The following is a 27,462-nucleotide window of genomic DNA, read 5'->3' as shown; positions in this document are numbered from 1 at the left end:
ATAGAATTTTTTCAAATTCACATTATATGATAGGAAAATTTGTGCTGAAAACAATGAACAAATAAAAACAATGGGTCACCAGGCCCTAGGTCGCTCACCTGAGTAAAACACCATAACAGTATAAACGTGTTTGACCTAGTGATTTCATGGAGACAAATATTCTGACCAATTTTCATTAAGATTGGACCGAAAATATGACCTCTTGAGGGTAAACAAGCTTTTCCTTTGATTTGACCTAGTGACCTAGATTTTGACCCCACATGACCCAGATTCGAAATCATCCAAGACTGCATGATAAAAACATTTTGACCATGTTTAATAAAGATAGAATAAAAATGTGACCCTTTGAGTGTAAACAAGCTTTTTCTTATATTTGACCTGGTAACCTAGTTTTTGACCCCATGTGACCCAGATAAAATCTCCTCCGAGATTTCATGGAGACAAATATTCTGAACAAGTTTCATACACATCGAATGAAATATACAGCCTCTATCGCATACACAAGGTTTTTCTTTGATTTGACCAGGTGACCTAGTTTTTGACCCCAGATGACCCAGATTCAAACTTAGTCTAAAGTTCAACAAGAAAATCATTCTGATCAAATTTCACGATTATCCAGTCAAAAATGCAGCCCCTATTGCACACACAGAATTTTTCTTTGATTTAACCGGGTGACCTAGTTTTTGACCACAGATGACCCATATTCAAGCTTGACCTACATTTTATCAAGACAAACAGTCTGACCGATCTGTTTCAAGCTTAAACTGTGGCCTCTAGAGTGGTAACAAGATTTTCCTTTGATCTGGCCCAGGTTAAAGTTAAAGATGTTGTTGTTTTTATTAAGTTTACAATATACGCTGGAAAAGTTACAACAGCTATTTATGATTTATAACTAACGTTTCTTTCATTTACTTGAAACAAGAACGTTTTATATTCCTTCATCTTTCTTGAAAGTTCGCGACTGCGTGAAATAAATAAATGTTTTGCAAGTTAGAACAGCAACTGAAAATACTGTTTTTCGTCGTTTGGAAAACGCTACTTTTTGCCTGAGAATAAACTTAAACCTCTGGTAAAGACACCATTTTCGTCATGTTGGAAATTCAACGTCTAAAAAGCATCACTTCCATGTGTAAAACGACACTATGAACATTCAATGCAGACACAGTAAATCAACGTCTGAAAAGAACAACTCACATCTGTATAACAGAATTTCAGACTGCTAGATGTATTTGTATAAAATATATCAAATGTCTTATTAGATTTTTGTAATGTTTTGTGTCGGTGGATTGGCACTAATCAAAGAATATGGTCAACATTGCAAATATAAGTATCGCCGGGTCAGCTAGTCCTTTCACACAACAACGAACACACTAATGGCATTCTTTAGTAACATTTTAAAAATGCATATGTTAACATATAAACGACAATTATACAAATAGTGCCATTTTCTTCTTTTGAAGTACATAATCGTCCGCTGTCACTAAATGTTTGCGGGTAAACAAAGCCATCAATGTCCATACATCATATTAACAAATAATTATGCGCTTCTTTCTGCGTTTATTGTCGCAGACGATAACACTCCCAAATATGGCGACTGGTAGTGACCTATAAACACAGTTCCGTTGAACTCGAACGCTTCGCTTGCAGCACCTATCCTTACGACACCCGGATCGTGAAGGCTTCCGACTATCAACCCGTCGATGTTTATCTCAACTACCAAGGCGTGTTTTGGCATGAACACATTATAAGCACTCAACGGTGTTACCTGAAAGAAATTTGGAACGGTTTGTATTTAGGGAGAACACGTACAAAGACTCAGTCAAATCTATTCATAAGACAAGCAATGAATAAAATATCACTTCTATAATATTTTTCCTTCCCCGTCCCGTTCGCATTTTGTCCCATTTCCCAAGGGTGGTACTCACAATTTTGACATTATATCATATTATATAATTATATTTGTCCTTCAAATTTCCTTACCCAAACTTAAATAAAGAAAAATGTTATTTTGAGTAAATATTTCAAAATGGATATTTACGATTGCCTATTCAATAGTAAACATATGGCGAAACATTTATATGGACCAATACAATTTTGCGGATCGTAAATCGTTAAAACTTACCGCGGCTATAACTTTCTTGACAGAAGGGTATGGCCCTATCAAGTCGAGGAAAGAACCTATAGGGCTTGATCCCTTGAATCTGACTGACCCTGAACCCACATAGAAGTTACCACGTGTGTTGAGCTTGATGTTGTCAGGGTAACCAGGAAGATTGTCGACAAATATATCACTTGTACCTGCTTTCTCACCTTTTAAGTAAAACCTAAAACGAAACAGATTTTCGTTGGAGAACTAGGTAATATCACTTGACTATTCAATATACTTAGCAAGCATTTTAACAGTTTTCTTATTGACAAACAAAATGATCTTCCATCAAAGAGTTCTTTAAATGAGTTATTTTCATTATAGGTAAACTCGATATCCATTTGCAATTAAAATTCATGTAAAAATCTATCTATTTTAAGTACTTCCGCAAGATACCCTTTTCCCTAGATTTCTGATCTGCACTCACCAGTTCATAAGGGAGTGAATAGATCGCAGATCAGTCTGGTACCAAGGCGTTCTACCTAAGATACATTCCCTTAATTAATCAAACGCGACAAGTAAAAATTAGTATTCTTTATAAGATACCTTCTTATTCTCGCAATACTCATTTCAGCTATGAGTAAGGCATCCTCGTCAGCAGTCAGAGCTATGCCATTGGCTAGATACAACCCCGAAAGTAATGTCCGGCATATTCCGGTCCGGATATCATATCGAATGACACGCCCGTCTGGTCTGGTCTCTAAAACCTTTGGGGTAAAAATGTATCTTGCTAGAAATTACAGTACATGATTGTTCATCGGTACATGAACTTATATTGTAATATAAAATCATTTATCATTCTAACATGGAAAATCATGTTTATTTTCAATAAAACACGGCAATATAAACGTTAGTTCAACAGTACAGAGCGGACACGAAATTACTAGCAGACGGACGGACAGACAGACAGACGTACGGACGGACACCGACGTCATAACATAATACGTCCCTCCGGGGTATAAAAATGGGAGAGGACCTTTCCATAATGCTATAGACCAAGTTGATGAAGATCCACCAAGCAGTTCATGAGAGGTTTTTCAGATGTTAGCCCTAGTGGCCCCCATTTGAAAAACTTTGGAAGACGACCTTACAAGTGGTCCCTACATGGGGCCAAGTAACCCAATCTGAAGAAAAATGGATATTTTATCATGATGCTACAGACAAAGGTTGATGAAGATCCATCCAGAGGTTCATGATCAATAGTCGTTTTGAAGGTACATGTATTTCTATTTCTATTTTAACTTCAGTGGTCTCTAAAAGGGACTTCAATTAATTTGGTGGAGGACCTTATAATGAGTTTGATTAATATTCATGAAGCAAATCATGAGAGAAACTGTTTAAAGGCATTTCTACTTTTACCTCAAGCAGCCCCTAAAAGAGATCAAGAGCCACCATTTGAAAAAGCTAATTAAAGAACCTGATATTAATGCTAAAGACTAGGTTTGATAAAGATCAATCCATTGGTTAATGTAAAAGAAGTATATTAATGGTGTTTTATTTTTGGCACTAGTGGCCCCTACAACGGGCTGAGTGTCCCCATTTGAACAAAACTGAGAGGGGACCTTATAATGAAGCTACATACCAAGCTTGATGCGGATACAGTGGTAGAAGTTGCTTAAAGGTATTTTTTTTTTTTGCTCTAGCGCTTAAAGAGATAAAATGCACCAATTTGAATGAATTTTGGTGAGAACCATATAATGATGCTACAGATCCAGTTTGATCTACATCCATCAAGTTGTTCATGAGAAGTAGTCGTTAAAAGTTTGTTTTTATCTAGTTTTAGCTCCGGCGGCACCTACAAGGGACCAAGCTGAATGATTAGAACAAACTTGAAAGAGGTCCGTGACAGGATGCTTGTAATCAAATGGTGGTGACCAGAGATTTCAAAGGAGATGATGTTTAAGTAAAAATGTTGACGCAGGCCGCAGAAAGATGGACGACGAACGCCGAACGACTGGCGCCGGATTATCCACCTCATAGTATACTAATAGCTCAACCTGAACACATGATATAACAGAGCGGTATTTCACTTAATTCGCATACCCTGAACGCAAAATAATTTTCACTCGACTTTGCGCACACGGTCACGATGACCTACTATATGGCGCCATACAACCGCCAAGAACTAGTTAGATTTTTATACAATGGAGCCATTTTAGAATCAAAGATGAAGCAGACGTGGAAAGTGTTCAACGAAAAGCGGCTCTGCATGATAATAAATATCTTTACAATTTTAGGGATAACATTTTTTTGCGATTATATCTGCAAAATCTCGAACGACTAATTGGTCAAATCGACGAGAATACTAACGCAACCCAAGGGATTTTGCAACTGTTATAATAGGAAACAAATCTTTGTTATAAAACATGGGGAAAAAACTAAATCAAATGAAAAGCGAAGCTGATTTGCATCACTTGTTCCAATTATGCACTACAAGGTAGTAATACATCAACTATTTGACATAGAACGCGTATATGTAAAAAAAAGTGCTATGTGCGAATTTGTGTCCAAGCTTTAGGCGTGTAAAAATCTTCATAATGCATTTCTTTTACACGAAACATAGAAAACAAATACCGCATATCTGAAGTCCCGCCGTTCCCATTTGTTTGAGGAATCCGTGAAATAAATAATACCATCGCTGGATATGTCCATACTGTTCAAAAACCGGAATGGTACACCCTCACTGCCTGGAAAATACAGAGCACGTGCATCATAATGGTATGCAGTTAGTACGAGTAACTCTTGCTCTTTCACATTTTAATTGCTCTGTAAATTGCATCAGTCTCCTCAAGTTTCGTTAAATCGTCGCCTATCTTCACGAAACTTTGCACAGCCATGACCTGTTAAATATGTATGCATTTTAAATTCAGTACGTTGATAAACGTGTTCTAAAACCAATCATCTGTTCTGGTAGTTTCTGACCACAATTTAAGAACTGACCATTCACGATGTTGTATTCTAAAACGGGTATCTGCCGCTTGCTTTTGTGACTGTATAATCAAATTGGGTTCTCATAACATGCAAAATTTATTTTTCTTATTTTACTTTAATCATTTATGTACAAATCATTCATGCATGCAGTGTATGTCATTTCTTCAATGCCCTTACCGTCTTTGTTTGACACAACTGTTTCTACATCTCCAGTATCCAAATCGACCTTGAGTAATCCTTTGTAAGAATCGACAACGTACAGCTTGCCATCAGGTCCTATTTTCATACCTTTTGGTCGGCCGCATCGGGGCTCAAACTCGGCACTTCCGCACTGCGGATGATCTATACCAGTTCTAGCAACGAGTGAAAGCCCCTTTTGTTTTATTGAAAATATTCTACCATCCGCCGTGCCTGTATATATTGTACCTGAAATGTTTTGCAGAATCTATGTAGATTTCTTGCTGAAATGGCTATAAAACACTTATAATAAGACTGGGAAAGATTATTGAAGCGTTTTCCAGTGATCTTCTGTCTGCAAGATATTGAAGTACATGTACATGCATATCATAACCTTACAACGTATTTTACTACTTAAATGTTTTAAGAACACATTCATGAGTTGACTAGAAAGTTTCTTCCATCGGTTCTCAACACAGACTTGATGTTAAATGCTACGCATGCTTTATTAAATACAAGGTGTGCTTTACTGGCTGTTAAACGTGCTTTAGGGTGCCTAAACGTGCTTTATACTTTAGTGTACTTAAACGGACATTATTGGCTGTTAAGCGTACTTTTTGAGTACCTAAACGTGCTTTATTGGTTGTTAAACATGTTTTATTGGCTATTAAGCATGCTTTAGGCTACTTGTGGGCTTTAAAGGAATACTTGCCATTTGTGTCTGCAGCAAATGATTCTGGTCCAATCAATAGACCCTCAAACCATCTGTCGGCTTGCTGTAATAAAGTGTTCTTCTTTAAACCTGCCTCAAGACGAGGTAAGGGGCTAGGAAACCTTAAAATGAAAATAAAATTAAACAGTAGTAAGCATAGTAGTTAATGCATAATGCAGTGATCGGCAAGTAAATTCGGCTTTTTCCGGACAGGCATGTGCGCGTGAGCTACATTTACGTTGAAGAATATCAAAATGCCTAGATTATGTGATCACACGGAAATTCCCGGGTGTGATTATAGATCCATTACCTTTGTGCGAGCACTGCTACATAAAAGAATATTTTAAAACGACTTAAATATATGATTGTTACCTATTCTATTTTGTCACATCGAAGAATTTTTCAAAACGATATATGTTGAAATATATTCATAGAGACATATTTTATTACTGAAGAAAGATAATATTAACATATCTTTAAGAAAAAAAAGTTCTATTTTAAAAGAAACCTGTTCATTAAAAAGACTTATTGGCCAACTCGGGTAATGTTGTGTCTTGGTCCATATACTATCGGAATCAGGACAGAATACAATTTAAAGTAATCCATAAATCTAAATGAAGATTTTGTATTTCGGGACACACAAAATACTACAAAACCAACATCGGCATCTCCGCCAGAAGATTGTTAGTATGTTTTTAAATGAAGGTTAGTGCAAGATACAAAAGAAGCTCCAATTCCAGAAGCTTCACTGGGTCATTAGCGCGCCATACATAAAGCACCCATACAATGGGCTCTTATCCCAACGTTAGTAAATTCTAGGTCGAAAAGCGGGGGAATCGAACTCACGACCCCTGGTTTCGTAGTCAGACTGTGTTACCACTGGACCACTGCGCCCGCCCTACTGACCATGGCATTTTATAGTCCTTGACAAACTATCACAACGGTTTGTACGATGTGCCGATACGAATATCGCTCTGTCGCACTGTCGGCCCCATGCAGCGGTAAGGGCAGTATTACAACAATTCAGTGCCTGTTATCGTGTTGTCGCATCGTGTTTTCGGTTCACAGTACGACAGTACGATGGTCTTGTCAGAACATCGTAGTTTTGGTACAGTAAAATGTTCTCACGAATACGACAAAATCCATTCGCATCACCTTTCAAAACTGTTACAGATTCGTTCGATTCCTGCTCAATCTGACTAAAGTACTTGATCTTCTAAACGAAGATCTGAGAACGACCCATTCACATTCGTCTTCTGTATATTTTGGATTACCAGTATTGCTATTTTTATTTTATCCAATCAGACGACTTGTTCGAATGTCAAAGAGTAAGAAAAATGTGCAGTCATTCCAGGGCTCGAACCCGGGACCCCTCGCTTACAAAGCAAGTGGCCTACCGACTGAGCTAACCGGCTATCTGATACATTTTGACATAAGAATTGTAAATATCAAAAGTCAATGCTACAGGTAGATTTGCAAGATGTTGTAAGTTAGGCTCTGATTGGCTAGCGAAAGGGTCGTCAGAACGAGGCAATGAATAGGTCGTTCTCAGATCCTATGCGTAGCGTAATAGGATATGTACTTTAGTCAGATTGATTCCTGCTCTACCTTGTGTGTATGAAAAATGGATGGGTAGTTTTGGTACAGTAAAATGTGCTCATTCAATGTGCAGAATTGCTATACAGAACTGAATTCCGGCTCTACCGCTTGTAATACCTATTGTGTGTATGAAACATTCTACTTACGTGTACGGGAGAGGGTCGATCGGACTCGAGACAAACAAAAGACATGTGATGACAGGGAGTAAAGCCACAAGAAATATTTGTCTTCCAGTCCTAGGAAAGAAAAGAAGTACATAAAATGAAAATATATCATCTGACCCAGATGATATTATTGTAAGAACGCGAAAATCGTGCTGTTGAGCTCTATTGCCGTTCACCCCCCTCCCCCCCCCCCCCCCCCCCCCCCCCCCCCCCACCAAAAAAAAACTATTGTAAATTCTGTACGATAAACCCAATGCATTTTTGACTGTATACAGTGTACATGCAAATTTTGTGGTCTGATTTTGTTCAAAATTCTGTCAGAAGCAGACGACAATTTTTAACTCGAGTTCAGCTGAATACTCCAAGATCCTCCAGATGCATAGAATGCAACCCAGTAATATAGTAGACTCGTTTTGATTGAGTCTGTTCACGACAGGTTATGGAAAGTGTAACACTCCTCAAGCTCCCTATATAGCACCGGGTGGAATTATTTTACATAAATGTTGAATGGACTCCATGATCTTGAATGACCAGAAAAATAACAACACTATTAAAATATAAATCTTGAAAGTCTCCTAGTCTGAAACTGCTGTCAAACCACATATTATAGTGCATTTCGCTACCCACCAAGTTATTTGCGGAGATGCAGACGTATTGATCTCGGCTGACTCGCTTTTCATCTTGACCTGGTCAATGTCCGGTCTAAGAACACACGTGATAGGTTTAAGGTCATACTGTTATCCCCGTGTCAACCTACGAAAAAATAATACATATTTACTATCTGGCAACGTACGTTGTCACGTGAACAGATACCATCATTTTTTATGATTTTTGAAGATTTACAAAAATAATAATAAACTTTGTCTAATCAACATACCTATCTTGATTATTTTGAAGCAAAAGAAGTGTATACAAATTACTAAATGAACTCGTCTCTAAACAAAAATTTTGTTCTGCAAGAGATAGCCTTATAAATGGTAATTGACGCGTGTCCTTCAATTTCATCAACATTTATCATTGCGCATTTTTAACTACGAAACAAGAATAACGGAGGTATAAAACTAGAAAATCTAAACTGTACAGAGTGAAATTTTATTAACATAAACATGTCAAAAATTAAAACAGCCTTTTATTCAGATATTTATTTTGTGCAAACGTTAAACAAAATACACAATTTAACAACAAGAAATAATCAAAGAAAACGCACCAGCGTTTAATTAAGCAAGACAAAATCATTTCTACGTACCAGTTCGATTTTTTAGAGAGTTCGATTTTTAGTCGATAAAATATCCAAGAATCTCAAACTACTGCAGAAGACGTAGTGTCACTCTTTGGGTGAATAATTTTAAGCTTATTGATACCAATATATTCCATAAGGTTGGTTTTTTTTAATTAAGTAGTATATATCCTGCATGTATATTTATTACATAAACTTAATAGTTTCGTAAGAACCGAATTCAATACCTGGGTCACAACGTATTCATCCCACTTCACATTCACTCAAAATCGAAATACTTTTAAGTCAATATGTATTGCATAAAAATATTTCAAAATAAACTGTAGCAGACGACAAACGAACGCTGACCTGCGGATGAACCCAGTCAGGGCCATTTCAGGTCATGTGTTGTCTGTCTATTTATGTGTCAGTATGACAAAGTGCAAGGCCATGCCCCACACAGTTTGATCGCATACTAGCTAGGGATTTCACTCTACAGGTTTTGCTAGGCATGTTCTAATCTCTGGCCTGGCCTGGCCTGGCCCAATGAGCTCTATTTTCGACTGGGCCGGGCCAGGCCAGGCCAGATTTTATTATACATAGAGAAATGAATGGCATAAAATCTAAATATACAATTACAATAGCAGGCAGCATTAACCTGCATTGTTTACTTGCTGCATGTCAACCAGTCCTCCGGAGAATCATTAATTAGCCGTCATTCATCTTATTTGAATAACACAGATTTGCACTGAAGAAAATGGTGTAACTAAATGATAACTACCCATTTTTTCTGTAATCAAATTATTTAAAGTCAACTTTAACACTTAGTTTTAAAACTAAGGGCTAATTTCATTGATAAGTTTACCTGCTGCAATATAACTGAATATTTACAGGCACTGAGAACACATCTCTTTAGGAATTGTAATTACAGGTTGTGTCCCTACTATCCTTAACTGACCTTTTAACTGTTCAGTTGAACTTTTAATGTGTTTGGATTAGTTAAGCTGATGTTCAATTTATGGAAGAGTAATGAAAATAATATTCATTAATTGTGGGACCTCTAACTCATTGTCAGGGTGTTGGCATTTTAGATTATTGATATTTATCTTGCACAAAAAAATAATGGTGCATTGTGTTTATGTTATTTCTAAGTGATATATTTCATGCTAAAAGATGCTCTTGAGCCTGTTTCACAAGACTTTGTATGATTGTTTTTCCACACACTTAGATCAATATAAAAACAATCTTACAAAAATATTCAGTATGTGTATAACCTAAACTACAAAATTTATATATCGCTTCCCCGCACAATACTATCCCAGGTTCTAGAACGGAGGTAGCATTATTTTAGAAATTGAAAGTTGTTGTCCGTTAGTATTGACAGGTGCCACTCTTTATTTTACATCATATTTGTAACCTGAAAATATCTAAATTGACCAAAATAACATGCAAAGTTTACCAATGGCACAGTGGCGTAGTGATAAGTTCTCCGACTTTCACACATGTTACCGTGGGTTCGATTTCAATTCAGATTGTTTTCATTAAATCAATATAATGTCATTTTATTGATACTGGTTTTATTCTTACAACATTTTATGGTAATAATCTACTATGTAGAAGAATGTCAAATACTCAATAAATGAACAATAAATCACGATAAGTAATAATTTTCCTGCATTCTAAGTTTACAGAGGAAATTTTAAAAAAATGATAATGAAAATGGTCAAACAGGTGTTTCGAACTTACAGTCCCGAGATTGGTAGCTGAACATTTTGTCAGCACAACTTTATCTGCATGTACGACCTGGCAGTAAAGAAATGTTTATATTTTTTTGGTTTTCAATATTTATATTTTCATTTATGTTTGGGCACAATTTTTTTTTACGGAAGCATACAAAATATATTCTTGAGTGCTAGTTCAATAATTTCGGACAATACTAAATAATCCTCAATAGACAAAATAATAAAATTAATTAGGTTATTCAATTTGGGCAAAACCAAACTACCAGTCAAGGGTCAATTGAGGTTGAGATCCCCTGATAATAGTCATAACAATTAATCAGGCATCACCTTTAAATTAGACATAATAGTTATCTTAGCTACAGGCTTATTCCCAGGTGTATAATTTTACAGTGTGGGAGTTCAAAATGTATTTATATAATGTCTGAAATATCCAAACTTATTCCAAAAGTCGGATTTTAAAGATGCTATAGAAATCACTTTCACGAAATTGAAATCTATGGCCTGGCCTGGCCTGGCCTGGCCCGGCTCAGTAGGAAATTGGGCTCATCGGGCCAGGCCGGGCCAGGCCAGGCCAGAGATTAGAACATGCCGTTTTGCTAGGGATTTTACTCTGCACGAGTTACCGAAGACCAGAATTATGGAGGACCAAAGTTATGGAAATTCTACAATACTATAGTTATCTCAAAGAGTAGCCAGAGTCATGAAATGTTATGTGAGAACTTATATAGTTCCATTCCGATATTAAACCGTCTCGATAGATCTGGGGTTCAGTACGTGACCGCGTCATAACAAAGACGTGAGAAAAATGTAGCTTGCTTGCATCTCTTTACCATGTGTCAAGCATTTTTATGACTGTAGACAGGCCTTATTTTACGGAGTGATATATAAGCAAAAACACTTTGTTATAAATCAGCATAGTATATATATATATGCGTTACCATATATTAAATCATATTGTAAGATCAAAGGAGAATTACAGCACCATGCGAAATGAAATATAAGCATTTGTCTTGTTGAAAGTATTTGTATTCAAAGAAAAGGTACATGTATATAATTCTGGCTTGTAATCTGAGATCTTTCAGTTTTGATCTTCTGTCCTTCTTGCCTAAAGTAAACAGTAAAACTTTAAAATTGATAAAGTTCTAAAACACTGACGGGCCTCTAAAGAGTAATAATTATCACGCGCCGTAATTTTTATAAGCGCACCGTTTTAAAGTGAAACAAGTTTTCGCGTGTCAACACATTTTTTGTTTTTCGTTAAGAATGGGATCTGAAGGTGCAGGTCAGGTTTTGCTGCCTATAGAAGCCGAAGGATGTGTTGAATCTTTAAAACAGTTCGCTCTTAAAGATATTGGGGGACCGCTGTAAGTGGATTTTTTCGATATTTCCGAAATAAAATTAGTAACCATGGTAATTATTTCAACAATATTCCGAAAACACAAAGACACTACATTTCAGAATCAGTTTTCAGTGATTAAGCTAAACTTTAGGAAAACCTGACAGTAAAAGGAAATACGCTCCTTATTTTATTGGCAGTGGCTACGATTACGGTATCCTAGCCTCCGATTCTAGGATTACGGAAGTTCCGTATTCCTAGACAACCCTATGAGGATAGGCTAGGATTACGGAAGTATTTAAGAGGCATCAAATGTCTGTTATGACATGCATAATTCTTATTGTAAACTTACTTATTTCACATAAAATAGCGTTTTTTTCATGCCTGCCCTATTATCTCGTGTTATCGATCACCCATTTTACTAAATATTTTTTTTTTTTTTTTTTTTGAAAATTGGCAGACAAATGAAGAATTATATTCTTAATAATAGCTCAGAAGGATTATAAAAAGTTTCTATACTTTAAATGATTTGTTTTTGCCTGTCACTTAAATTTAGATTTCCGCGCATATAGAATCGGGCGAAATCAACACCCGAATACGTTTTTGTGAAATAAGTAAGTTTACAACATCATGTAGCCTATGCATGTCTTAACATATATTTGATGCCTCTTAAATACTTCCGTAATCCTAGCCTATCCTCATAGTGTTGTCTAGGAATACGGAACTTCCGTAATCCTAGAATCGGAGGCTTGGATTACGGTACCGTAATCGTAGCCACTGCCTATTTTATTGATGGAAAAACTAGTGTAAACTTTCTTTAAAAAACACTTGGAAAAAAAAAGATAAGCCAGTTTTCATCACAACTTCATGTATAAACTGAAATTTACCCCAAATTTAAATAATTTAATGCTCTTTAACTGGACTGTTAAGAGACTAAACAGAAAAATTTAGGGACATATACTGAAGACAAAGTTTTACAAAAAGTTTCATATCTCAGAAGGGATATCGATACTATCATTAATAGCGCTGGTAGTGTTATTTTATGCCTCAGTCTCTGTTGAAATATGAGAAGTTCATTATTGTGAAGGTTCTGTTTCAGTTATCCTTAGACCAATTGACCATTATCAGAGAATACAGGCTGACTCAGACCATGGCTGATTCGGCTCAAATTTACTTGGCTTATTCGACCCAAATTGTTCCTGACACTAATATCATGAGTAAAAATAACACTTATGAGTATTAAGATTAATTTCTGATGCAAAGAATAATTAAAATGCTTATTTAAATGCGTAACTGATGCATTTTAGCTTGTCAAACTTCTTACATGTACCTACTTGTACGGTGTATATTATATAATTATATTTATATAAACGTCCTTACTTCAAGTTAAATCCTTATGATCAACATTATTTCCTGAACATTGCTGAATCATCCAAAATATATGGTCCTTATTGACTCGTAATTCAAAGTTTATGGTCCAAATCAGCCAAAATATATGGTCATTTTCTACTTTTATTCAAAGTATTTGGTCTGAATCAGCCTGGGCCGAATCAGCCTGTTTCCTTATCAGAAAAGGAATATTACCCCTTTCCCCAAGTATAAGGCTGACATGTAAATTTCCCCACTGAGCCGTCTAAGGGACCTGGCCTGGTGATAGGCCTAATATCACAAAGTTAATAGAGTACCTAGTCCAACTAATTTAATGTGATCCTGTGAAATATTAAGTTGTTTTTCTTATGGTCAATATCTACACCATACATGTGATAAGTTCAGAATCCCAAAACTGGAGGTTTGCCATTTTTCAGCTGGAGTTGGGGTCTCAAAACTGGAGGTTTTTTATCGACATAAATTAAGCGCGCAGACACAAAACTTGGAGACAAAATCCAACATTTTAGGCCTCAAAATAATGCATAAGTCTACACCAGAAGAAACAACTGATCCTCATAACTCTTAATTTAATTGATTTGAATTTTGACAGAGTTATGCCACTTTTTAACTTACATTTTTTGGTTAAAGTTTTATATAATGTCCAATATATCTGTTACATTCAAAGCTATTGACTATTATGCCCCTTTTACTGGCAAAGCTTTAACTGCCCCTTTTACTGGCAAAGCTTTAATTCAGAGTCAATCACTGAGAAAAGTCGAGCATGCTGTTTTACTAGTGCAAATAATTGTACTCGAGAGTTGAATATTGTTATATTTTTTTGACTTGTCGATATCCGCCTCCGACAACGTAAAATATCAAAATGTAAAATCGGTCTACCCGAGGTCTCATTATTTAGACTAGCTGTTTTACAGAAGTTAAACAGATTATATTGGTTGAAACACAGTCTCAATTTAGGTCTGGAATGGTGGTAACATGCATTAACATTATTCTACTCGAGGACTGAAGAAAAAAACGAAGCCCTAAATTGGTCTGAACACAACCCATAAATTATGTAAATTCCTTACCCCACCCATTTTCGTATAAAAATACTGATGATTTTGACATGAAAAACAGAAAACAGAAATGCATCAACATGTATTTACCCTTACCAAAATAATGTAGATTGAAGTTATCATATAAATGAGTGTGTGTTTTCATCCAATTTTCAATGAAATAAGTCCGATTTATTAGCAAATTAATTTGGTAAACATTGGAAGAAAATGGCGTAACTGCATAAGGGGAAATAACATTCATGTTCTAAAAATAGTACTGGGTTGGTTTTTCCAACAATTATTTATGTGATTTTATTTTCTTTGAATAATCAAAAATTCATTTCAGCTGGGAATTATTTCTTGTGATTTGGAGTTTTTTTGCTTCACATTGGAAAAATATGGTGCCTAATTGGCATTGAGAATGGATCGATATTCGGCCCCATGAGACAGGTGGAATAGGCCCTGCTTGTCTAATCCCTTATCAAAACAATTAATCATGTTATCAAAATTCACCTGTGAAAAACTAACTCTTTCCTCCAGCTACGTGTCAAACATGTATAATACACAACAGTCGGTGACACTTTGATTTACTGTGTAAACATGTTTGGCACTCCTCGGTAATTATCAACCAAGTCATAATATTGATTTTTTTTTTTTTTGAAAAGCGGGAGAATTATGGTTTTGGTCGGGAGACGGGAGGCAAGGTGAAAAAATCGGGATTTTGACCCTCCCGCGCGGGAGATCACATGTATGATCTACACTTGGGTCATACTCTCAAAAAAGTGAAGGAAATTTCCAATGAAATTGTGATCGCTACTGATTTGGGTTTAAATGCTGATTTTGTTGCGAATAGGAGATAAACTGAAATAAAACTTAAAAGTTACATGTGTCAAAAGGGGATTAAATTTCTCATTGATTTATGTAAAAATTATCAAATTATTTCCAAAATTACGAATTTTCTGGTGATTTGAACCTATGTACGTACAGTTGTACTGTACACGATTAACGTTTACAGCATCTACACAGCAGTATGTGCAAGTGATAAAAGTTTAAAGACCAATAACTTTACATGACTGTGTACTGTGTTTTATCCTCCATTAATTTGGTCCTTCAAAGTTTTGATGGTTAGATTGCCACTCACAAATATAAAACAATCTGATGTCAAATTATTTTGACAAGTTAATAGAATGCTGTGCTAGTGGCCAAAATGTTTAAACAGAAATTTTTTCATGAAATGGCTTATTATTTCGTAATACTTTGAACACCATCGAAGCACTGTTTGCTTTTCACGTACTTTGATGTGCCATTATCAACACCAGGAACTAGTCAACTGAGTCTCAGAGCAGAGTAAGTAGAGTTCATCTCTGCAGTGAGGAAGATATGATAAGTATTTACTAGAGTTAACCCTACTCTGTGAGATGAACTTGCTTACTATGCATGTGACAAGAAAACAGAGTATTTTTAAATATGAGGGGAAAGGGCCTGTGCTAGTTAATTGCAGTAGTGTTTTGGAATAAAAATTCCGGTGTAATTTTCCATTTTTCCATCATTTGAAAAAATATATCTGAAGAGAATATTTCTGATGGCTTGTACATGGGCATTGCTATGCATGATGGAAAGACAAATGCCCAGAAAAGAGGACGTGTTTACATTAAAGACGTTCTTCCTTAATGGAATTACTGGTACATTTATTTAAATTTCTTTGTGATATACTTTATACAGGTGGTCAGCCCAGCATGAAGTATTAGAGAAACTCAATATGCAAGCTGTTGTCAATGCCTCTGCCCAAGAAGATGAATTTATCAAAGATTTTCTCATTTCTTGTGATAAGGTAAGAATGCCTAAAGTTCTATCAAATATGGGAGCAATGTTTTAGAATTGAAAGGAGAAAAGATCTAAAAGTTAAGGTGTCAGCAACTCAAGCGTAGAATTTTTGTTTTAAATCCATCTGAGGTCATGATAATTGTATGCCTTCTAATGTGACACCAGTAATGATTGTTTATAAAATGCAACTAGTCTGTACAACTTGTAGAAAAGCATCAGAAACTGATAGTCAAGCTGACAGAATGCTGCGAAAAAAAGTATTTAATTTTGCTTTATTATCCCCCGCTGAAGGTGGAGGGATATAGATTTGGTGTTGTCCGTCAGTTTGTTCATCAGTCTGTGTTTGTCTGAGTCAATCTGTGCATGCATCTGTTTGTCCGTCTGTGTGTCAGTCCATTCAAAATTGAAAATGCTTATAACTCAAAAAGTATTTTACCTAGATTCCCCAGACCTTACATAATAGTTATTTAGCACATAACCTTTGCTTGTATATAGTATTGTCCCACTTGACTCATTAAAGGCAGAACTTTTCCCCTGGATTTGGTAAAAAGTAGGGATATATGACTTTATCCGCATAAGTAACATATTGATGGATCTACTTGAAATTTTACACAAATGAAGATCACTATAGGGCTATGGAACACCGAACACATGCAACTTTCTTCAAGATCATTATTATTCCTGAATTGTTTTACAACATAACAAAGTAATCCATTGATGGATCTTCATCAAATTTAATACAAATATAGACCACTAGGATCTCTTCAGTTACTGCAGAGTTACTGCCCGTTAATTGTCCAGTAATTAGATATCTTTCAAAATGTAGTTATTCCAATCTCAAAACAATCATATTTGACTTGAGATATAAATTCACCGAATATGTTTGTTTATTCTGTAATTTGCAAAGTACTGTCTGCAAGAAATTAGTCTCAACAGAGCCTTGTTACCACCAAAACAGTTACCCTCGGCCTGGATATTCACATGTTTTAGGTATGGGATTTAGAAATGTCATGGAGATAGCCAGAATTTTGAGATAGGCAAGTTGGAGATATCCAGTTTCATCTGCATTTGAGCTGTGCCATGAGAAAACCAACATAGTGGGTTTGCGACCAGCATGGATCCAGACCAGCCTGTGCACCTGCGCAGTCTGGTCAGGATCCATGCTGTTCGCTTTTAAAGCCTATTGGAATTTGAGAAACTGTTAGCAAACAGCATGGATCCTGACCAGACTGTGCGGATGCGCAGGCTGGTCTGGATCCATGCCGGTCGCAAACCCACTATGTTGGTTTTCTCATGGCACGGCTCATTTCAGTCTGCACCTCTTACCTATATTCATACGTTTCTAATACAGTGGATTTCGGATATTTGAATAACCTATTTGTCGGTACAAAATATTCAAATAACAGGAATATTCAAATATCAGAATGCTTAATTTTCGATCATCATTACAATCAGTCATAGATATGATTCACATCTTTTTTTTTTCAGCTTTCTCTCCTTATCTATGATCTACTGTTGACGGAGGTATGGAAAGAAAAGATTTTTACAGAAATACTGGACACAGAGGGTTTTGAACCCAAAACAACTTTTCCTCTATATATGGCTGTAAGTTTTTACAAATAAACAGATCCTTTTTTGTGATCACCCTTCGTCCGTGCGTCCGTCCGTCCGTCCGTCAACAATTTCTTGTCTGCAAGATAGTGGTTTCATTTATGATTTTGTTTTAACCAAACTTGCACACAACTTGTATCACCATAAGATCACGGTTCCTTTCTTGAACTGGCCAGATCCCATTATGGGTTCCAGAGTTATGGCCCCTGAAAGGGCCAAAATTAGCTATTTTGACCTTGTCTGCACAATAGCAGCTTTATTTATGATTTGATTTTTACCAAACTGGCACACAACTTGTATCGCCATAAGATCTTGGTTCCTTTGTTGAACTGGCCAGATTCCTTAATGGGTTCCAGAGTTATGGCCCCTGAAAGGGCCAGAATTAGCTATTTTGACCTTGTCTGCACAATAGCAGCTTCATTTATGATTTTATTTTAACCAAACTGGCACACAACTTGTATCACCATAAGATCTCAGTTCCTTTCTTGAACTGGCGAGATTCCATTATGGGTACCAGAGTGATGGCCCCTGAAAGGGCCAGAATTAGCTATTTTGACCTTGTCTGCACAATAGCAGCTTCATTTATGATTTGAATTTAATCAAACTTGTACAAAACTTGTGTCACCATCAGATCTCGGTTCCTGTCTTGAACCAGCCAGATCTCATAATGGGTTCCAGAGTTATGGCACCTGAAAGGGCCAAAATTAGCTATTTTGACCTTGTCTACACAATAGCAGCTTCATTTATGATTTGATTTTAACCAAACTTGCACACAACTTGTATCACCACAAGATCTTGCTTCCTTTCTTCAACTGGCCAGATTCCATCATGGGTTCCAGAGTTATGGCCCCTTAAAGGTCCAAAATTGGCTATTTTGGCTTTTGCAGCCATATAGAGACTTCATTTATGGTTTTATTTGATACAAACTTCCAAAATATCTTCAACAACAATAAATCTTGGATTCCATGACAAATCAGATCCAATCGTAGGTTCCAGAGTTATTTTATATCTGATTACCTCCCCTGATTGGAATCAAAATGGATTTATATCAGTAAGTACTTACAGGACTTATTTGAAATTTCATTATTGTTATTAGTTGGACTGAGACAATCAGGGTAGATAACTGTGGACTGATTTTATGTCAGATTACCTCCCTTTATTTCAAATTAAAATTGTTATATCTCCATAACTACTGAAGATACTGATCTGAAATTTCATTTATGTCAACAGATTTATTTGGCAGATCCTTCTTTTGTCCACTTACAATATTTTTTTTTAATTACTTCCCTTTTACGTTACTATAAATAGCTTTTTAGTAACTTTTTTATTATTGGCCGTAGGGAAAACACGAGACCAGTTTTCTGTGGTACAACATGGATGTTACCTCCAATTTTTAGGTGTATTTTAACATATCTATACCTTGTAAGATTTTTTTTTTCTTTTTGGTTAAATTTCTTCCCTTTGTTGTTCCTGTCCTTTGGGCTTAGATATTTTTTCTGAGGACCTTCTTGTCCTCAAGTGCAATGATAACAGGTGAGCGATATAGGGCCATCATGGCCCTCTTGTTTGTGGAATAAATTTATTTATTCATTTTGTTGGAATATCATTGCACCGACACTATTATAAGTCATATGGCAACTTTCCAGCTTTGAGGGTGGAGGAAGACCCCAGGTGTCTATCTGTGCATTATTTCATCATGAGCAGGCACCTGGGTAGAACCATGGTCTTCCGTAAGCCAGCTGGATGGAGTGAGGCAGGAACCCACATTGATGAGGGGCAAGTGATTTGAAGTCAGCTACCTTAACCACTCGGCCACTGAGGCCTCAGTGAATTTAAGGATAAACTCTTCATAAAATGAAACACCTTGACAAATCTGACTAGATATTATTCTTAGACTAATAACAATTTTTACATTTATTGGTAGGAAAGGATACAGATTTAAATTCATGATAGGGAAAACTCATATTTTACTTCAGCACAAACTGAAAATTTAAGTCACGTACTGGTAATCAGATATATACTCACAGAGCAAGAAAAATAGCTTAATTTGAAAATTTTCAAGAAATGTTAACTTAATATATATTTCACAGCTTTATCATGAAGCGACAGTTGCAAATTTATTGGAGACTACCCTATTTTATCGTGAAGTTTGTGAGGCGGCAGAAGATTCTGTCCTTGACCTTGTAGATTACTGCTACAGGAAGCTGACACAGCTTGTCGCCAGGTAAATACCCTCAGGTAGCATATTGATTAGTTGAAATAAATATACTTAACCCTTACTTCGCTGGATACAGTTGATTCAGCCTTTGCAACCAGTTAGATCATGATCAGCCTGCGCATCTGTGCAGTCTTGACACAAGCTTGCACAAACTTGCAAGCACTTTTGAAATATATTGTTAACTGGAGAATATGTCATGCAAGTTCGTGAATAATTCAGTTTAGTCATAACCAATAATGTTCAAACTGAGAAATCATAATGAAGAAAGTGATTGAGAAAACTACTTTCAAAATTGCTCAAAAATCAGGGCAAGTCTTCTTAAATCTGTTCAAGTTATTAAAGGGAGGTAATTATTTTTGACATTGTGTCTAACAGTATAAAGCAGAAAAATGCATTTAGGAATATTTTCAAAATTTAATCTTTTATGTAAAGATGAATTAATATTTATATTTAGAAAATAACAATGAGATTTATGAAGTGTTGAAAAAGTATTAATTTGCAATCCTTATCAACCATTTTACTTAGTCATTAAAAAACTTGCACAGTGCAAGCTTTCAGTGCAAGCATGCATGCATTTAAGTATGCGCAAACTAAAAAATAGGCCATTAATGCCTTGGTAACTTAAGTTAGCCAAGATAGCCATAATGCTACTGCGATCTTGCAATTTGAGCCGCACCATGAGAAAACCAACATAGTGCATTTGCAACCAGCATGGATCCAGACCAGCCTGCGCATCTGCACAGTCTGGTCAGGATCCATGCTGTTCCCTAACCATTTCTCTAATTGCAATAGGATTTGAAATCAAACAGCATGGATCCTGACCAGACTGCACGGATGCGCAGGCTGGTCTGGATCCATGCTCGCTGCAAATGCACTATGTGGTTTTCTCATGGCACGGCTCATTTGTGCTTACGAATTAGCCTTGCAATTTTGGTTTAGGATGTCATTATTGCTTTGTGTTGAAGTTCCGACTGATGTTCTGAGTTCCATTGTTTCCAGTAACTATGGTTAACTGGGTCAGTGTTTTGAAATGTAAATAAAGCAGTGAGTACTTCCAAATATACTAATCTGTAATAAACAGTATACTAAATAGTTAAAAAATACTGATAATGAAATCTATCAGTGTTGACTTTTTGTGGCCACAGATTTAAAAAGTATGGACCCTAAATGTATAGTATTAGCTTTGCATAATATACACTACATCTTCATTTTGGAATACATAGCAAACTTTAACACAAGTTTATTATTTATTGTATGTTTGCAAGACATGATAATGTTGTTACAAATGTAAAATTACTCTTTATTACCGCACATAAAAACATACATTTGCTAAATATTCCTAAATGAAAATATAGTGTATAGTGTATATTTATTTGACATGACTGCAATTTCAAGATTCATGGGTTCAATATTTCATGTATAGTTTGTTTACAATTACAAATTAGACTAAGCTTTGACTTGACAAAACATACTTGATATATTGTAGAAGCGAGGAAAGCCAGGAAGAAAAAGACGAAGAACTGGATGCCACCCAGTCTGTGTCAGCTATGGCTAATGCATCCAACATGGAGGTATATCAAAAGTTGAACTATGTTGAAATTCATTTAATGCCAAGATAGCACTACTGTAATGCCGTAAATTATGATGGATGTTAAAGGTATTATGATGTTACTGGCACTACTTGTTATGTTCAAATGATAAAATACAGTTCCAGCATATCTTCTTTATTTTTCTTCGGTGGAGAACCACACAGTCAACAAATAACAATTTTCACACGGTTATCCGTAGAATATAACAATTAGAAAAAAGATTTAAGTATTAACAATTCTAGTGTTCTAGTGGAAAACCACGATGTTTCTACTTGGAAATCCAAATCTATTCTCCTCTAAATCTGCTGTCTTGAAAATATGTTTTTTCTCACCATATAATAACTGACCAATTAAAATGACCCTTATTGTGACTGTAATTAACAGTATAAACCAATCAAATTCAAGAAAGCATACATGGTAATAAAATTACAAGTATTTAAAATATTAACAAGTTTTGACAGCAATCAACACCTTATCAGTCAGCAAATCTTAACATTTAAATTATCAAGTCAGTCACAATGACCTTATCATAAATAGATTTAGAAGCCTTTTAGCACATTCTGGACTATCAAAGATTAAAGTGCATAAATGTGTCAAAGTTGAGACAACAATAAAGTTTTGACAAGTGTCATGAAAACATGAAAAGAATTTTCATTATTTAAAATTTTAGCAACATAAACTTATTGAATAATTTATCCTTATTGTAGTTTCTATGTTAAAAGATATACATTTTTGTGCTATCTGATTTTTTACCGATTTTTCTGATTTTTCACTGCACAACACTATCTCCCCCTTAAAAATATTTCACTCCTGTGAAATGAAAAAAGTCAAAGTACAATACGCAAGTAATAAATATACATCAACCAAAAATACACAGTTCGTATAAATACCAGGTTATACTTTTAGTATATAAGTATCAACAAAGACGAATATCTCTGCATAAATGTGGCATCAGAAATTCATAAATACGCACTGCACAAAGAAAACATTCATTATTTTACATAAAATTTTACCGAATTAATTGAATTTTTTTTTTAACAACACAACACTACCTCCCTTTTTAAAATAATGTCACTCTTGTCTTGTAAGATGGGAAATTCAAAATGCAATATAATGAATAAATAATAACTAAATTGCTCTAGCCACGTTAGATGCACCGTAAGTTCTTATATAAATACCAAGTTATACTTAATGTATATAAGTATCAAAGACAAACAAACATGCATACAAGTAGCCGCTCAATCCGCTAAAACGTATGAGTTATATTGCACAAGGAATTTACATTTACTTGTGTTTTTCAAATAAGTCCTGTTTATTTCTTGTATTTATATTGCCTTCCATTTGTTTCTTGAGTTCTTGAATTTTGATATGCAGCTTTTGATTTTCCTCTTTTTCACCTTGAAGTGCTGATTTTGTTGTTGCCATAGAAATAACCATTTGCTGCATAACCGTCTGACCTTCCTTAAAACGATTCTCTAGCCTCTTGTTTTCAGTTTGAAATATATTGACTGCACTGAGTGTTTCTTTGACGATCTTCTGTAATGTTTCATTTTGATTACGCAAGTAACAAACCTTTTTGACCAGTTTAACATTTAGAGTTCTCAGATTATTTTGCTTTGAGAAGTTGTCTGAAGTTGTTAGTATTGAGGAATTCGTCTGGCTGCTCAAGATAAAGTCAATGTCTGCATTGTAAAATGGCAATGATGTTTCTGCTGTTTTCCTGTTAATAAAGGCTGTCATGCGTTCTCTGTCTCGTTGTTTTGAATTTTCCGATTTGTAAGTGTGTCCATTTGCTTTAGATTTACAAACTCTCGCGTAATGTCCAATTTTGTTGCATGTTGCTGTCTCAGCATAACACTTTTGATCGTGTTTAAGTCCACACTGTTGACATGAATTTCTTAGTGGTAATCCACCACACATTTTTATTGTCATTTTCTCTGGAGAATTTCGTATCTCGCTTCCTAATTGAGAGGTTGGGAAAGACCACTGTTCACCGCCACGTGTAATGCCGTAAATTATGATGATTTTATAGGTATTATGGCACTAAGGCATTACTTATTATGTCCAAATGATAAAATACAGTTCCAGCATATCTTCTTTATTTTTCTTCGGTGGAGAACCACACAGTCAACAAATAACAATTTTCACACGGTTATCCGTAGAATATAACAATTAGAAAAAAGATTTAAGTATTAACAATTCTAGTGTTCTAGTGGAAAACCACGATGTTTCTACTTGGAAATCCAAATCTATTCTCCTCTAAATCTGCTGTCTTGAAAATATGTTTTTTCTCACCATATAATAACTGACCAATTAAAATGACCCTTATTGTGACTGTAATTAACAGTATAAACCAATCAAATTCAAGAAAGCATACATGGTAATAAAATTACAAGTATTTAAAATATTAACAAGTTTTGACAGCAATCAACACCTTATCAGTCAGCAAATCTTAACATTTAAATTATCAAGTCAGTCACAATGACCTTATCATAAATAGATTTAGAAGCCTTTTAGCACATTCTGGACTATCAAAGATTAAAGTGCATAAATGTGTCAAAGTTGAGACAACAATAAAGTTTTGACAAGTGTCATGAAAACATGAAAAGAATTTTCATTATTTAAAATTTTAGCAACATAAACTTATTGAATAATTTATCCTTATTGTAGTTTCTATGTTAAAAGATATACATTTTTGTGCTATCTGATTTTTTACCGATTTTTCTGATTTTTCACTGCACAACACTACACTAAAAGATTGATAACTAACTGTTAAAACATATGGGATAAAAGTAGTCAAATTTCAAAAGAATAATATCTCACTCATATTTACCAGTGTTTCAGCTAATGAAGCCTTTCTCAGGATATAAAAATAATATATGAGCTGTGCCATGAGAAAACCAACATGGATCCAGACCAGCCTGCGCAGTCTGGTCAGGATCCATGCTGTTCGCTTTCAGAGCTTATTGGAATTAGAGATACTATTAGCGAACAGCATGGATCCTGACCAGACTGCGCGGATGTGCAGGCTGGTCTGGATCCATGCTGGTTGCAAACCCACTATGTTGGTTTTCTCATGGCACGGCTCATATGAAGGAAATATTGTCGAAGACCATGTTGCCAAAAACTGTAACTCTTTTCTTGCAAATTGCCTTTAATCAAACACAGACAAGCCTTGGTATCCTCAGGCGGTGCTCTTTTTTCTGAACTAAAATTTATTTATTATGGGTACTGGGCCGTTATTATATATTTGTATCATATAATAACAATAGGCAGTTAGCCTAACCAGTGTTTCTTGATTCTGTCTCAGTACTTATCTATTATCAGCAAGTATCTTCCAGTGTCTTCCCTTTAATCAGTGGTGTAATGACCACATTAAAAGGATTTGTATTTTGTTTACTGTTGCATTTTTAGCTCGACTTTTCGAAGAAAAAGTAGAGCTATTGCACACGGCGTCGGTGTCGCCGTTGGTTAAAGTTTTTGATAAAGTCAAATATCTCTGTTACTATCAAAGCTATTGACTTGAAACTTAAAATAGTTATTAACTATCAAAGTCTGCACCATGAGAAACAATCCCCATAACTCTGATTTGAATTTTGACAGAATTATGCCCCTTTTTAACTTAGAAATTTTGGTTAAAGTTTTTGATAAAGTGAAATATCTCTGTTACTGTCAAAGCTATTGACTTGAAACTTAAAATACTTATTTACGATCAAAGCCTACACCAGAAGAAACAATCCCCATAACTCTGATTTGAATTTTGACAGAATTATGCCCCTTTTTAACTTAGAATTGTTTTAAAAATTTTGATAAAGTCAAATATCTCTGTTACTATTAAAGCTTTTGACTTGAAACTCAAAATAGTTATATACAATCAAAATCTGCACCAAGCAACACAATTCCCATAACTCTGGTTTGAATTTTGACAGAATTATGCCCCTTTTAATTTTTGGTTAAAGTTTTTGATAAAGTCAAATATCTCTGTTACTATCAAAGCTTTTGACTTGAAACTTAAAATACTTATTTACCATCAAAGTCTACACCAGGAGAAACAACATCCATAACTCTGATTTGAATTTTGACAGAATTATGCCCCTTGTTTTCACTTAGAATTTTTTGTTAAAGGTCAAATATCTCTGTTACTGTTAAAGCTTTTGACTTGAAACTCAAAATAGTTAGTTACTACCAAAGTCTACACCAGGAGACACAATTCCCATAACTCTGATTTGAATTTTGACAGAGTTATGTCCCTTTTTAACTTAGAATTTTTTTACTGGCAAAGCTCTAATTCAGAGTCAAGCACAGAAAAGTCGAGCGCGCTGTCTTACGGACAGCTCTTGTTTATTGAATATCGTGATCTATATTTATCCCAGTTATTTGTTCACCTTTGAATTGTAGGAACTGGAAAAGCAAGATAGAAAATTGAATTTTGAGATCTGTATAAAGGCAGTGTCCATGCTTAGATACATTGTAGATCATCTAGAGGGGTGAGTATATGACTTAACTTTCACATAATGCTACATACTCCAAACATCCATGTTCATAACATTGAAAATTGAATATTAAAACAAAATAAAATTAGAGGTGCTTATGAGAAAAGCAGATGTCTCCCACAACTGCCTAATCATCTGAATAGTAAGTCTGTCTTTTTATACTGATTGTGGCCTATTGGTATTCACATGTTGGAGTAACCGGTCTACAATTTGGCTAGTTATCGAGGTTAGCCGAGGTCTTATAGTCAAACACATTTTGTTCAAGTTTAGTGAAGATCAGATGAGAAATGTTCGACTTAGAATGCAGACAAGATTTGTGACAGACAGACACAAAGACAGGAGTATAGAGAATAATAGGTCAGTGCCGTAGATGAGAAAGTTTATCTGGCAAGGTGGAGGAGGTTATCGGGTGAGCCGAAGGCGAACCTGATAACGTCTGGAGCCGAGCCAGATAAACTTTCTCCATCTTAGGCACTGACCTATTATTCTATTTATCTTGTCATTACTTCATTTTCCGATATTTGGCAATTTATTTTACAAAAATAAGTGTGCGACAACTGCTTTAATGACGTCATATTCATAATGACGTCATTTATTACCGGCAAAATTGCAATAAATTCTTCGTTTTTGAATAAAAACTCATTATTTGACCACTCATTTTCTTAGTTCGGACATTTCCAACACAATGATGATGGTTTCATTGCAAAATTTCTTATGACAACAATATCGCTCATAAGGTCACATGATCAACTGACCGTATATCACTGGTCACATGATCAACTGACGGTATATCAAGAAAGATATACGGCACCCTGATATCGGGTCGAAAATACTGCAATTGACAGGATAAAAATCAATATGTCTCCCACACCGCTGTATTACATATTGTTTAGATAATTTAGATTTGTCATAAAACATGGCTGCCAGAAGTTGTGGTTACTGGATAAAGTGGAATTTTACTTTCAAAAAATTATTGTATGTAACTGCTGGCATTTTACACAAAATGTTTCTTGGATATATGGCATGTGATATGAAGGTTCGACTGTCTACCATAATTTTTCAAATTATTGCCCTAGGTTAAAAAATGTATGTGACATGTATGTATTATAGGCTAATATGAAAGAAACTTTAAATATCTATCCATAATAGCTAGAGCCTTGATATATACAATAAACCAAACTCTGTCGCCATTGGTTAAAGTTTTTGATAAAGTCAGATATCACTGTTACTATCAATGACTTGAAACTTAAAATAGTTATTAACTATCAAAGTCTACACAAGGAG

The 27,462-nt window shown here is 35.3% G+C and overlaps 2 protein-coding genes across 2 annotated transcripts in view; one reads left to right on the top strand and one right to left on the bottom strand.

Annotated features, from left to right (window-relative positions):
* Positions 1–795: 795 nt before the first annotated feature.
* On the bottom strand, positions 796–8,475 carry LOC123530346 (adipocyte plasma membrane-associated protein-like). Its single transcript, XM_053520716.1, has 8 exons — positions 8,357–8,475; positions 7,712–7,801; positions 5,967–6,088; positions 5,255–5,503; positions 4,721–4,833; positions 2,693–2,853; positions 2,123–2,324; positions 796–1,765 (listed from the first exon to the last, which is right to left on the bottom strand). The coding sequence occupies exons 1-8, from the start codon at positions 8,407–8,409 to the stop codon at positions 1,538–1,540; spliced, it is 1,218 nt and encodes a 405-aa protein (XP_053376691.1). The 5' UTR covers positions 8,410–8,475; the 3' UTR covers positions 796–1,537.
* A 3,412-nt stretch (positions 8,476–11,887) lies between these two features.
* LOC123529412 (zinc finger MYND domain-containing protein 10-like) overlaps positions 11,888–27,462 on the top strand; it is a 28,037-nt gene continuing 12,462 nt past the window's right edge. Inside the window, exons 1-6 of the mRNA XM_053521741.1 lie at positions 11,888–12,051; positions 16,166–16,274; positions 17,756–17,872; positions 19,969–20,102; positions 21,583–21,667; positions 26,084–26,172. Of these exons, the coding sequence (XP_053377716.1) occupies positions 11,951–12,051; positions 16,166–16,274; positions 17,756–17,872; positions 19,969–20,102; positions 21,583–21,667; positions 26,084–26,172 (635 nt within the window). The 5' untranslated portion in view covers positions 11,888–11,950. The remainder of the gene's footprint in view (positions 12,052–16,165; positions 16,275–17,755; positions 17,873–19,968; positions 20,103–21,582; positions 21,668–26,083; positions 26,173–27,462) is intronic.

Source organism: Mercenaria mercenaria, chromosome 13, assembly GCF_021730395.1.
Source record: "Mercenaria mercenaria strain notata chromosome 13, MADL_Memer_1, whole genome shotgun sequence".
NCBI classification, from domain to species: Eukaryota; Metazoa; Mollusca; class Bivalvia; order Venerida; family Veneridae; genus Mercenaria; species Mercenaria mercenaria.
Note: the sequence above shows the minus strand (reverse complement) of the source record. Positions and strands in the feature narration are given on the sequence as shown.

Excerpts from the sequence above, each read along its gene's own strand:
- LOC123530346 (XM_053520716.1), bottom strand. The coding sequence starts at position 8,409 with ATGAAAAGCGAGTCAGCCGAGATCAATACGTCTGCATCTCCGCAAATA. Across the intron at positions 7,802-8,356 it reads GCATCTCCGCAAATAACTTG|GACTGGAAGACAAATATTTC; the intron begins GTGGGTAGCGAA and ends TTTCTTTCCTAG. Across the intron at positions 1,766-2,122 it reads TCAAGAAAGTTATAGCCGCG|GTAACACCGTTGAGTGCTTA; the intron begins GTAAGTTTTAAC and ends AATTTCTTTCAG.